Source organism: Drosophila mojavensis, unplaced genomic scaffold (assembly GCF_018153725.1).
Source record: "Drosophila mojavensis isolate 15081-1352.22 unplaced genomic scaffold, ASM1815372v1 contig_81, whole genome shotgun sequence".
In the NCBI taxonomy this organism is placed as follows: domain Eukaryota; kingdom Metazoa; phylum Arthropoda; class Insecta; order Diptera; family Drosophilidae; genus Drosophila; species Drosophila mojavensis.
This window is the reverse complement of record NW_025318907.1, coordinates 7,838,297-7,850,809: the sequence shown is the minus strand read 5'-3', so window position 1 is coordinate 7,850,809 and position 12,513 is coordinate 7,838,297. Positions and strand designations below refer to the sequence as shown.

At 36.2% G+C, this 12,513-nt stretch overlaps 1 protein-coding gene across 3 annotated transcripts in view; it reads right to left on the bottom strand.

Annotated features, from left to right (window-relative positions):
- Window positions 1–8,165: 8,165 nt before the first annotated feature.
- The window catches only part of LOC6581032 (cell wall protein DAN4), an 81,031-nt gene continuing 76,683 nt past the window's right edge, over window positions 8,166–12,513 (bottom strand). For all 3 annotated transcript variants that reach the window (XM_032729886.2, XM_044011210.1, XM_032729888.2), the window contains one exon: window positions 8,166–10,778. In XM_032729886.2, the coding sequence (XP_032585777.1) occupies window positions 8,478–10,778 (2,301 nt within the window). In that variant the 3' untranslated portion in view covers window positions 8,166–8,477. The remainder of the gene's footprint in view (window positions 10,779–12,513) is intronic.

Genomic DNA, 12,513 nt, shown 5'->3' with positions numbered 1-12,513 from the left:
TTTGTTGTAGACTTGCTTAATGCTCTGTTATTACCAAATGCTTGTCCTATGACATGGCATTATGTAAATCAATATTTTGTTTTCATTTTTGTTTTTCATGAAATATGAATGTTTGGACATACGGCATTTATAAACAAGTAAGAAAGCCCTAGTCGAGACTGCTCGACTAGTAGATACCCTGAACCCTCTAAACTGATATTCTACCCATTCTGCACTTCTTTTATGCACACATGCATATACACGCATGTATAATCACGCGCTCTGCTGACTGCGCAGATAGCAGCGACAAGTCTCTTGTACTTGAAATGCGTTTTTTACAAATTGGGGCGAAGGGGCGTGGTATCGAAAATCTGTAAATTACAAAATCTACGTATCGATCAACTGTGTATACACAGTAAATCTGAAGTCTCTAGGTCTAAAAGTGTTTAAATTAGGCTGAAAAAACAAAATCCATTTTTCGATTATTCTTGATAAAAAAGTTATCGGACGAGGTATCGAAAAAATATATTTCAAATATATTTCAACAAAAAATATATTTATATCGGAAGTACCGAATAATGGAGTTAAGCGGACTTTATCCTTTAAATACAAAATACTTGTTCTTATTATTCTTGTTTTTATGGGATGATTAAAAATTTATTGTGCGAAGAAAGTAGGGTTGTCGAAAATATATCGAAATATCAATATATCAATATATATTTATTTTTCGACATATTTGAGTTGGTCACTCTTCGGCAATAAACTGTGTTGTTAGCGGCTCACGAAGTCAGAATCAGAGAACCCGTTTTTTGAAATCTTTGAGTATCGAATACTGGAGTTAAGCGGTCTTTATCATTTTATTAACACTTATTCTTTATTATTATAAATTTACTATTATATGTTTATTGTGTTTTCAAAACTTAAAATATCGTCGATACGATATTAAAAAAAAAAAGAAAAACGAAAAAAAAATATTTATATATCGATATTTTTAATGTTGCATATAAAATATCATATTGATATTTTGTCAAAACTTAAAGACGAACAGACGGACGAGTTAACGCTATAAAAAGATTATTTTAAGTTAGTTTTATCAGCTGTTCAGGTTACATCCACTCAGGTTATTTGCGGAGATGTTCTGGTGCTTCTTCATACACATGCTACCGGAGTGAAAGAGTTGTGTATAATTACCCTTTAGTTTATAAATTCTGCTTTTGAAAGAAGAGTCTAGAAATTTAGACAAACCTAGAAATGTGGATAGTAGGTTTAGGGAAAGCGGATTAAAAAAAAAAAAAAAAAAAAAAAAAAATTGAGGTGTATCCCAACATAATATTACAATGGAGTTTCACATCTTACACTGTGTAATTTCACTTGTAGATAAATTAAGTAAAGCTTCATGAGTTAAAATATTCAATTTTTAGATAATGCTAAACGATGTTTTGTGGTATTCAGTTAGTGATTATAAGATTTAATTCAGTTTCCCCCAATATGCTATTTCATAAAGTGAGATAGAAGCCAAAAAGTTGGTTCATAAACAGAAGGAAAAACCTTTGCCAGATAAAAATATTATATAAATAGGATTGTGGAGTTGCGAATCTCTTTCTGAGAATTAAATTTTACTTTTGAAAATATTGCGAATTTTGTGGATCTTCAGTATAAATAGTTTGGAATCGATTATCGTTTCTAAAAAATTTAAGGAATTTAATTCTATAAAATTAATTTATTATATTTTAAATTTATTTGGGAATCAATTTGGTTCATGGATAAGTTTGTATCGATTTGCGATATAGGATATTTAATAAACCATTTTAGTGAACTAATATGATTTAAATTTTCGTCCATGCTCTTCCTATTACTCTATCCTTACTACTTTAATGAAGGCGCACTCCTAAGAATTTCAATTAAAATTTTACTTACTAAACATGAAACAATCCAATCGCCGAAAGCAATTTCGTGAAAGTTTCACCTTGATAATACATTTATCATCAAATAAAACTGTTGTAGCTCGCGCCCGGGTTTGTATATGCTATGTGTGAGATGGATTTATCATAGCACTTGTCAGACATATTTTTTTGGTAATGTATATCGTGTTGGCGCGCTGTTCTGTGTTGGCCACATTTGTATGCCAGTTTTAGCCCCATTTGCCGGTCATGGGTTTCGTTTTAACGTTCCATGGTTGCTCTTCCTGCTCGCCCCACTGCGTGGCGGGGCCAGCTATGTGGGCATAAATCTTGCACGCATATTTAAGTTGATGATGTTAAATGGCTGTACTAAAAATACGAAATATGCATGTCGTATGCAGGCAACAGTTTCATCCTGTCGCTGTCGAGTGGAATGTGCCACAACACCAACAGCAACAGCAACAGCACCAACAGCAACAGCAACACCAGCAACAACATCAACAATATTAACATGGCGACATTCATACACTAAAACTGAGCAAACGTACCGAACCTGCCGGCCCAATGGGAGGCGGCAGGGTCTGGGGCGAGGCACGGGACTCTCGTGGGTTTGGGTTGGACAACAGACCCGACCAATGCAACGGGGCCAACAAAGCGTTCTACCCAAAAAGGAAACAAAGCGACAAACCACAGTATGGTAGCATCGATACTATGAAGAATATGAAATACTCTTTACCTAAGGCAATACTATGATATCTCTGTGTATTATATAAAACTTTTTTACTGCAAACGAATTCACAATCAATATAAATCCATCATCTACTAATATGTACACAATTGTGGCTTATACGAAATAAAATTACAGTCTGCACAGACATCTCAGTCTTATGCTTAACGATAAGTATCGATGCTATCGGTTGTTTCAAGTGTTAGCATGGACGTTACAAATTGGCTTATAATATTGCTTAGGCCCAACTTGAAGTTGTAACAGCGATTGGTTTTTCGCAGTTATTTTTTGTATTTTTTTTATTATTATTATTTCTTGGCATGTTTTCTTTTTGCTTAACGGCGGCAGATTTAAAAAAGAATTTCTGCTCGCAAATGAAATTGTTTCCTGTTAAAAGCAAAAAAAAAAAAATACTGAAATAAAGGGAAAAGAACTACTAAAAAATATGCGAGACTGAGCGGCCAGACACGAGACACGTTTACCTGGGTGCGCGGCACCTGCCGTCGCAACGATTGATGAAATTAAAAGGTATAAATAAAAATCTTTTTAATGGTCTGGGGATTTGGAACTTAATTTTTTAATTAAACAAGCAGCAGTAGCAGAAGCAGCAGCACGGGGACAAACGTTGATAACTGAGCTGTGGCTGAAAGGGGCCGAGAGAGAGATAGAGAGAGAGAGAGAGAGAGAGAGAGAGAGAGAGAGAGGGAATTGAGCTGCCTGAGATACGAGCTGCAGCCGTAGGCCATCCGCACTGGGACATTTATGCAAAGCAGCCACCGAGTTGGCTTTCGTGGACCTCAGAGCCTCTTGTGTGGTCCAAGCACTGCACGGTCTGCTGGCAAGGGCCAACAGACAGAACCACCAGCCAGGGCCACAATCTGAGTTGGTAAGAGGGAGCCTGTTGCCTGTTGCCTGTTGGCCGGCCTGGCCGGTCATAACTGTGTGTGTTGCTAAGGCAAACGAAACGCACATATCTCGCTCAGCCCTTTTACTATGGCTTTAGCTACTCCCCGCCCACAATTACATGTTAATGCCCGACTCCTGCGACAATGTCAAATGTCAGCACATGTCATTTGTCTTGTGGTCGCAGGCCTTCTTGGTGGTCACCTCCGGCTATAACTTCTTTCGGTTTGTCGCCTAGCCAACATTTGTCACTATCCCGGGTTGCAGAGGACCACCTATGCATGTACTTGCTATAGAGCCATTGAATTGTCTGTTTAACATGCCCAGAGGCATGCCTCTTCCGAGGATGCCAATGTTGGCAGAGGAAATGATGATCATCATATTTATTGATGATATCTACTTCAATGCTTTCTTATAATAGGGCTGCATTGTGGAGCCTGCTGCATGCGACCGAAGACATGTGCAATAAGCCATTCGGTATTCAGGTTTAGCTTTTATATATAACAAATATCTGAATGAGAGTTTGAGTTATGATTTACCCTGTCTGTGTGCTTTTCTCGTAAGTCCGTGTTTAGCACGCGCAGGTTGATCTTTTGTATCCAAAAATAGATAATTTTTCCCGTTATATTGTTATCGATTAAAGCGCTCTTTTAAAAATCAATTATCCCATACCATCAGCAATTTAGAAGCTTAGTTTTAGTTTAGTTCTAATACTGTAAAAAATAGTTTTTCCCGATTTCCCACGCCCTACTGGGTGTAGACATTTTTGCCCAGTTCTTAACTGCAAAATTTGGATGCTTACGCTCCAAAACCATGTAAATAATAAATTATAGGGTATATTTCAATATACCACGCCCCTAAAAAGGCGTAATTATTTTTTTTGAAGTTTCTAGCTCTTAAACTGTAGGAGATCTAAACTTTTGCGGTTTGCCGCGACCGTTTGGGCGGAGATATATCCGCCATAGCTCTTTGGACTTGGGTGGTCAGCCAGGGTATATATACCAAACCAGAGTATATATACCATACCGGTTTTCCGCGTCCCTAGTGGGCGTAGATATATAATATTATCGGTGTTTAAAGAATCATAGCATTAGCTCACGTGCAAAATTTCAACGTTCTAGCTTTAATGGACGCACCCAATGGACGTAGATATATCCAAAATGCATTTTCTGATTTACCACGCCCCTAGAGCGCGGATCCTGAAAATACTTAGCACTTTATAAATTGGAGATATACACGAGTATGTGTTCCACTCATACAGACAGATGGACTGTCCGTCCGGACGGAAGACGGACATTGTACAAAGCCAATATACTCATTTCACTTTCGTGAATGAGTATAATTATATCTACTACATTTTCAAAGCTAGATTCTCCAAATCGTACAAGAAGTATTAATCGATGGATTTAGAGGATTGAGCAGTCTCAACTTCATCCGCTTTATATATGTTATGGCTTCATATATCCCTTTTTAATTCAGCTCCCAGAGAAACTCATTGAATATTATTGGTTTTGTTTTATTTCGATATAGTTTTTATTTATACGATTTCTCTGCATACGTTTGAAAATTCAGAAGGATGCCATAAATAAAATTAATTGGTAATAAAAGAAAAAGAAAAATAAATATATATGTTTTGTGGTTTTGTTTCGATTTTTGACGCTCTTTATTCATTTATTATTTTGCGTTACTCTTTTTAATACAATGAAATGCAATCAAATAGGCGTTTATATAGGAGTATAGAGATAGAGTAAGTAGTTTTAGAGAGAGTATAGATGTGTGTGTATGTGAGTGTGGTATGTGTGTTATACATGTGTGTGTTTGCTTTATACATAAATAATTACAATTATGCTGCGGCTTAGAAATAAACATATTACAATTTACAATGCAAAATGCAAAATGGCGGCAAACGGGGCAACTAAATTACAAATATTAAAATTAGGTGCTAAAATTATTTAATTATTAGTGAATTGAGAAAAAAAACACATAAAATAAAATAAAACAAACAAACAAAAAATATTAATAGTTGTTGTGGTGCAAATGAATTTACAAATGACGAATGAGCAGCGCATGCCTGGCTGGGCTGGGCTGGCTTACATTTTCTTTCCTTTTTTGTTTTTTGTTAAATAAATATATATAGCCGTAGGAGTAGTACGAATGATATATAATAAAGGTTTTCATTTAGTTTTTAATGTTTCTTTTTTTTTTTTGTTTTTTTGTTTTAGCTTTTTCTTATATATTGGTTTTCGTTTAACATAAAATGTTAAATTACAGCAACGCGCATTTAAGTACAGTAGTTTAATTTCAATGTCAGTGTCGATTTCAATTTCAACTTCGATTTCGATTTTTTAATTTAATTGTTTTTTTTTTTTTTTTTTTTTTTTTTTTTTTTATTTAGTAGTTTTAGTATTTTAATTTGTTTGCTTTACTGTGTGTGTGTGTTTCTGTTGTTGTTGTAGTTGCAATTGTTAAAATTGATGCCAATGCTTCTTTCAAATATTTAGTTAGGTAATCATAAATTGGTTTTTGATTTATAAATCGACTTCTGTTTCTGTTTTTTCTTCGTCCTGTTCTTAAGTACACACTAATTAAATTTTTCACCTAATCATTTTTGCATTAACTCGTTCATTATTGTTATTATAGTTTAATTTACATTAATACATATTGCTACATTTAAACTTGACGACGTTTTCTCAGTGTTTTGTTCAATTGCCTTTTGTAATTCGTTTTTAGTATATGTTTGTTGTTTTTAAATTTTGTTTATGTTTTGTTATTTGGTTTGCTAATTTGTTTGAACTATTTACGTTTTGTATTTCATTATGTTAATAATATATTTTAATATAAATATACGAGAAACAATTATTGTTTATATATATATATATATATATATATATATATATATATATATATATATATATATATATATATATATAGAAAAGCAGCAGTTGATTTCGTTTGTTTTCTTTTTCCCATTTGTTTAATTCTTTTTATTTTTGATATTACATTTTTTCGTTTATTTAGTTACATATTTAATTAATAAATATAACGTTTATTCAGTGTGAATTTTGGTGTTTGTCGCTGTATATATATACATATACATATACATATATGTACATATATATATATATATATACTATTAGATTCATATACGTTCCATATATATACTTTTGTTTTAGTATTTAAAACTTTCAATTTTGAATTTTTTGTTTATTTTTGTTATGTTTTAAATTTTGTTATAACTAGATACCGACTTTACTAAGTTGTTTGATTGCTCAAAATTGCTTCATTCAAAGCTATTTTCGTTTTCTTTCAATTTTTTGCTAAGCTTCAAAGGGTTTTTAGTATTTTCTTTAAATTAGTATTATTACTATGTGCCGTAAGTTGAATGTTGTGCAACACTGTTTTTTCTCATGCAGTGTTGTGCAATTCAGCAGTTAAACGCGTTTATCCATTTCTTTTTCGCTTTACAAATTCGGTTTATTTTAGTTTCTTTTCGTTTTTTCTTCATTGCGCCAATTTTTTTCTTGTGCCTATAAAATTAATTCATTTTGTATACTCTTTTAAATTTAATCTTTTAAATTTTGTTTTGTTTTTATATTAGTTTTTTTTTTTATTTATTTATTTATTTTTGGAAGTGATTTGCTGTGCGAATTTGTTGTTTGTTTTGCTTGCGTATGAATTTAAAAAACATTTTCATTAAATTTGTTTACAATTTGCCATTTTGTTTTTTTATTTTATTTTGGTTCATTATAAAATTTTGAAAATATATTTATTTATGCGTATATACTTAGTTTTGTATTTAGTTTTTTTCAGTTAATATATTTTGTAATCTCATTGCTAATAAATTTAATTGATTTAGTAAACCAAAGTTTCTATTTATAAATTTTCTCATTGCCTTTCAGTGCGTCTAAACATTTATTTATTAAATGGTATCGTTTGCTGACATCTTAAAATTGTATTAATTTTATGCTTTAATTATGCAACTTGCTTTAACAATCTTCAGTTTTTGGTTGTTTATTAATAAAGCATATACTCATACTCGTAAATAAAAATCTTATTGTCTTTCATTTATAGCTATGTATGCAGTTCTGCGAGTTCTTCCATGGAACTGATTTGCTTGATCTTTGTTGAAGAGCTGTGAATGTAATTTCATTTTTGTTTTTTTTTGTTTTGTTTTTTGATTTTGAAGCCGTTTTTGCCATAAACAGAGCTCTAATTACCAGAGTAATTACTAGGTTAATTGGGAAAAATAATTAAAACAATTTCATGAAGTTAAGTTTTTTATAGGTTCAATTATAATTGTTTTTTATTATCATTTGGATGCCAGAACAAATATTTATGTTATTGGTAAGCACAAATTTTGAAAGCAATTAGTTCGAATTAAATATTTAAATATTTTACTTTAGTAATTATAAATTGTAATTACCGGTAATTAAGCTAACTTCAACTAACGATTCGCCTTTAATTTTGATGGATTGTGGCCTGAGTATATTTATCTTGTTTGCTTGTATGCCTTTAAGTGTGTATGTGTGTGTAAGTGTGTAGTTCAGAGCTGCATAGTGTTTGCACAGCACTCACTGAGTTCTGGCATATATATATAATTAACTATATATATGTATGTATATGTATCAGTTCATTATAAAGTATATCTATAATTTATACATATGTGTATATATATATATATATTAAATTTTTTTAATTGTTTGAACTCATGTTCACAATTTTTCTCATTTGCTTTCATAAATTCTTTGCCCCTTAAAACTTGTCGAAAACAGTTTACGAATATGGCGATATACTGATATACAGTCCACAAGCTGCATTTGACAATATATATATTTCGATCAATTGATCAAGCCAACTTGTTACGCCTACCAACCGATTGTCAAGGCCCCAGCCATCAGTCCAGCCCATTTACATTGCCCTAAAGCCCACAATTTACTGCTGCTGCTGCTTGTGCTCCTCGCTAAGTACTACGAAAAACTGCGCAGTCTCCGCTGACTGCGCTGCTGCAGTCGGCGTCGCTCGTTGTTAATCTTGATCTTGGCTATGCGTATGGACTCGGGCAGCACGGACGTGGGAGAGGTGGCCAGGAAGCCACTGACAAAGGTCAGCCGACTATTGCTGTTGCTGTTTGTAGCAGTGCTGTTGCTGCTGCTGTCGTCGTTATCGTTTAAGATATCCTCGAAAACATCGGGATATACGCTAATATTGTCCAGATTATCTATGTCAATGTCGCCCGCCTCGTTGCGCACATAGGTTAGCTGATGGTAGGGCGTGGCCAGCAGTTTTTGTGTCGATTTGCGGAGCGATTTTTTCGTGGTTATTGTTGTTGCTGTCGTAGCAATTGTTGCTGTCGCTCTTGCTCTTGCTCTTGCTGTTGCTATTGGCGTGGGTGCTGTTTCGGTTAGCGTGTTATTTGGATTACTGTTGATGTTTTTGTAAACACTAAACAGTTTGTCTGTTATATGTTGCTGTGGGGTGGCCACAGCAACAACGGTTGCTGCAGCTGCCGCTGCCGCTGCTGTTACAGTTTTCGGTGCTGCAGCAGCTGCTGTTGCGAGTGGTGTTAGCAATTGCGTGCTGGACGTGGTCACGATTGTTGCCGGACGCAACAGTTTGTGTAGTTGCAGTTGCTGTTGCTGCTTGCCGCTGCTGTCTCGCAGCAACTGTTGCTGCTGCTCGCTGGGGCTCGCGCTGCTGCCGATACCGCGATGCCTGCTGAGCTTATGTGTGCTCATCGCCAAACCAGACCTCGTTGCCGCTGCTGTTGCTCCGCTTGTGGTTGTTGTTGTTGCTGTTGTTACTGCTGATGCTGCTGTTGCTGTCGTGTTGGCCGGAACAGCGTCTACCTCATGCTGCTGCGTTGTATGCCATTTGTTGTACATAAGTGTAGCCAGTGTTGCTGCCAGTGGCGTTTGTTCCAGCACCAATTGTGTGCCAGTTACCGCTGATGTTGCTGCTGTTGTTGTTGTTGTTGTTGTTGCTGCTGTTGTTGTTGTCGAGGTAGTTTTTGCCACTTGGCTGCTAGTTGTTGGTATAGTTGTTGCAGTTGTTGTTCCTGCCGATGTTGCTGTTGTTGTTGCTGTTGCTTTGGTTTCATAGTTAGCCGTGGTATGTTGTTCAATTTCGTCATCTTCAACCACCTCCGCCTCGTACTGCAGCAGGTCGGTATCGTTGCCGCTGCTTGATGTTGCTACAGATACTGTTGTTGCTCCTGATGCTTCATTTTCTAGCTCTGTGATGAATGTCGACCCGTCATCGTAGCTCCTGCTATATGGTTTAATACTATCTTCTGCTGTTGTTGTTAGCAACATGTTGCTGGTGGTGCTGCTGCTGCCCACATCTGGTGTAAAGCTATCAATTGTTGCTGTGGGCGTGGCATACCAAGTAGTCCAGGGCTCACTGCTGCTGCTGCTGCTGTAGGCATCGTCAAAGCCTGTGGAAAAGCTGCTGCTGCTGCTGCTAGAAAGCATATCTTCAATGCTGCTATCAAGTGTTGCTGCGGTAGAGAGTAGCTGCAATTGTTGCAGCTCTTGCTGTTGTAGTTGCTGTTGCTGTTGCTGCTTTTGCTTTCGTGCCTTTCTTCGTCTGCCCTTGCGCTTGCTGGCAAGTGATATTTTCGTCGTTTTGGCTGTTGCTGCTGTTGCTGTTGCTGCTGCTGATGTTGTCGATTTTGCACTTTTGGCAGTCGTTAGTTTCGTTGGACTAGCTGTGACTCGTTGTTGCTGTTGCTGCTGCTGCTGCTGCTGCTTGCGTCGCTGTTTTCGACGCGCCAGCACTGAGGGATCATTGTGATGATGTCGCACCTGATGCTGTTCACGTTGTTGCTGCTGCATCTGTTGTTGTTGCTGTTTACTTACTAATGCTAATTGTTGTTGTTGTGTTTTGTTAGTGCTACTTAGACTATTACTACTATTATGGCCATGATGCGCATGTTGCTGTTGCTGCAACTTTTGATTTTGGTTATTCGATTTGTGGCGATTGTTTTTGTTGCGCGAGACTTTGCGATAGTTGCCGCTGTGATTGCCGCTGCTGCCGTTGGCCATCGTTGCTGCCGTCTCGCGCCATTTTGGTAACGTGTGCTGATGGAAAAACTGCTCGGCATCGATCTTATTGAACATGTAGCAGGCATCGTTGACGCTCTTCTTCGGCCCCACGGGCTTACCTCGGTGTGTGAAGCCGATACGTCGCTGTAGATCGACTACGGAACGGAACACGAAATAACCGTGCACGATGGTCTCGTTGAAGTAGCAGGTATCGCGCAGTTCCTTCTGCAAGAGAGCGAGAGAGAGAGAGAGAGAGAGAGAGTGAGAGAGAGTGAGAGAAAGTGAGAGAGTGTTTGAGCGGGACATTAGGCAGGGCAAGTTCCCTACACTTGACACTGCAATTTATAAGCGGCATTTCCTGACTGTATTTGTTGTTAACCTGTCGAAAATATTTTGACAAGCGCTTGCAAGTGAGAGGTTAAGCAGCAGCAACACTGACAGCAGCAACAACAGTGGAGCTGGAGTGTGTTTATTTATAAAACACTTGAAATTCCAAAACGACCAACGAAATGAAACGCGGCTTGATTATTGTTGTTGTCGTTGTTGTTGCTGTAGTTTCTGTCACGGCTGCTGTTGCTGATATTATTATTGTTGCTGCTGCTGCTGCTACTGCTGCTGGCAGCACCTATCTGACTTCCCAATCTGCCATTTCGATTGTTATTCTATTCAAAGTGTTGCAGATGACGCAGATAAGAATTTGTTCAACTCGCTTAGCAATTATGCCATATTTAGTCGTTCCACTTTACGTCTGCCGACCTATCTAGCTATCGGTACTACTTCACGGTATTTATAGCCATTTAATTGCTATTTTTGAACAGCTTCTCAGGGGCCACTCAAACGAACTCACAGCTTTGGCCCCTCAGTAACCAATTACTGATTGTTTTCGCTGTCAATTGAAGCTACTTGCCTCACGTTTTGTTCAATTCTGCGTTGGCTCCAGCTAAAGTGATCTAAGTCATTTCTAATTATTCAAATATTTTATAACGCACAGTAGAGTGTCTACGTTTTGAAGTAAAGTAAAGTGACTCGTTATACCATGAACTCAATGACAATGCGAAGTCGGGGTATATTGGTTTGCATAAAGTGTATGTAACAGCTAGAAGGATTCATGGCCCTGTAAGTTATATATATTCCTGATCAGGTTATCGAGCAAAAATGCACAACAGAAAATGCATAATATAACATGAATAGCATAACATAACATGAATAACATAGTACGCATAACATAACATGTATAACAGCATTCATTATAAGATATGTATATGGTTTAGGGTATATCGAAGTTGAATAGTCTGTACTAAATACATTTTAAATATATTTTATGATTCTATAAAAGTTTTGCTTTTTTAAGAATATTTCCTGGTGAAAGAAACTTTCAGAAAATATTTTATTTTATCTATGAGTAGTTACTAATTACTCAATATTAATTGTTGATATTATGCGATACGAATCAACAATTAACTTACTGCATAACACCCAATCTTTGGTATATTGGGTCTACTTCCAAGGTGTAAATTTATCAAACATTTCGCAACCTTAACCTAATCATATAGTCAGAGTTATTAACCTTCAATGGCAAAACTGTAAATAAGCTTTTTATAAGAGTCTATAAAGAAGGTGGGGGAGCGAAAAATCACAGTACAAGTATTTGCACGTAAATTCAAGTTGGGATTTGCGGCCATAATCGAAAGCAATAAAATAACAAGTGTCAGCTTTGACCTTACAGATATATTCACAATAGTCGATCACACTAGTCATATATGTGCACTCAATGTTGCCGTTGTTTGCTTTTCCAGCTAACTGTACAAATCGTAATGCGAGCTATGCAAGGACATTGAAATATTTTTGCAATTACAGCATAAACTGCCTCGTCATTAGATTGATAGATTAGATATATCTAATCATAGTCATGTACAGCCATTTGAAAAATCTGTCGACAAACGCTGAATGATTTTTATGA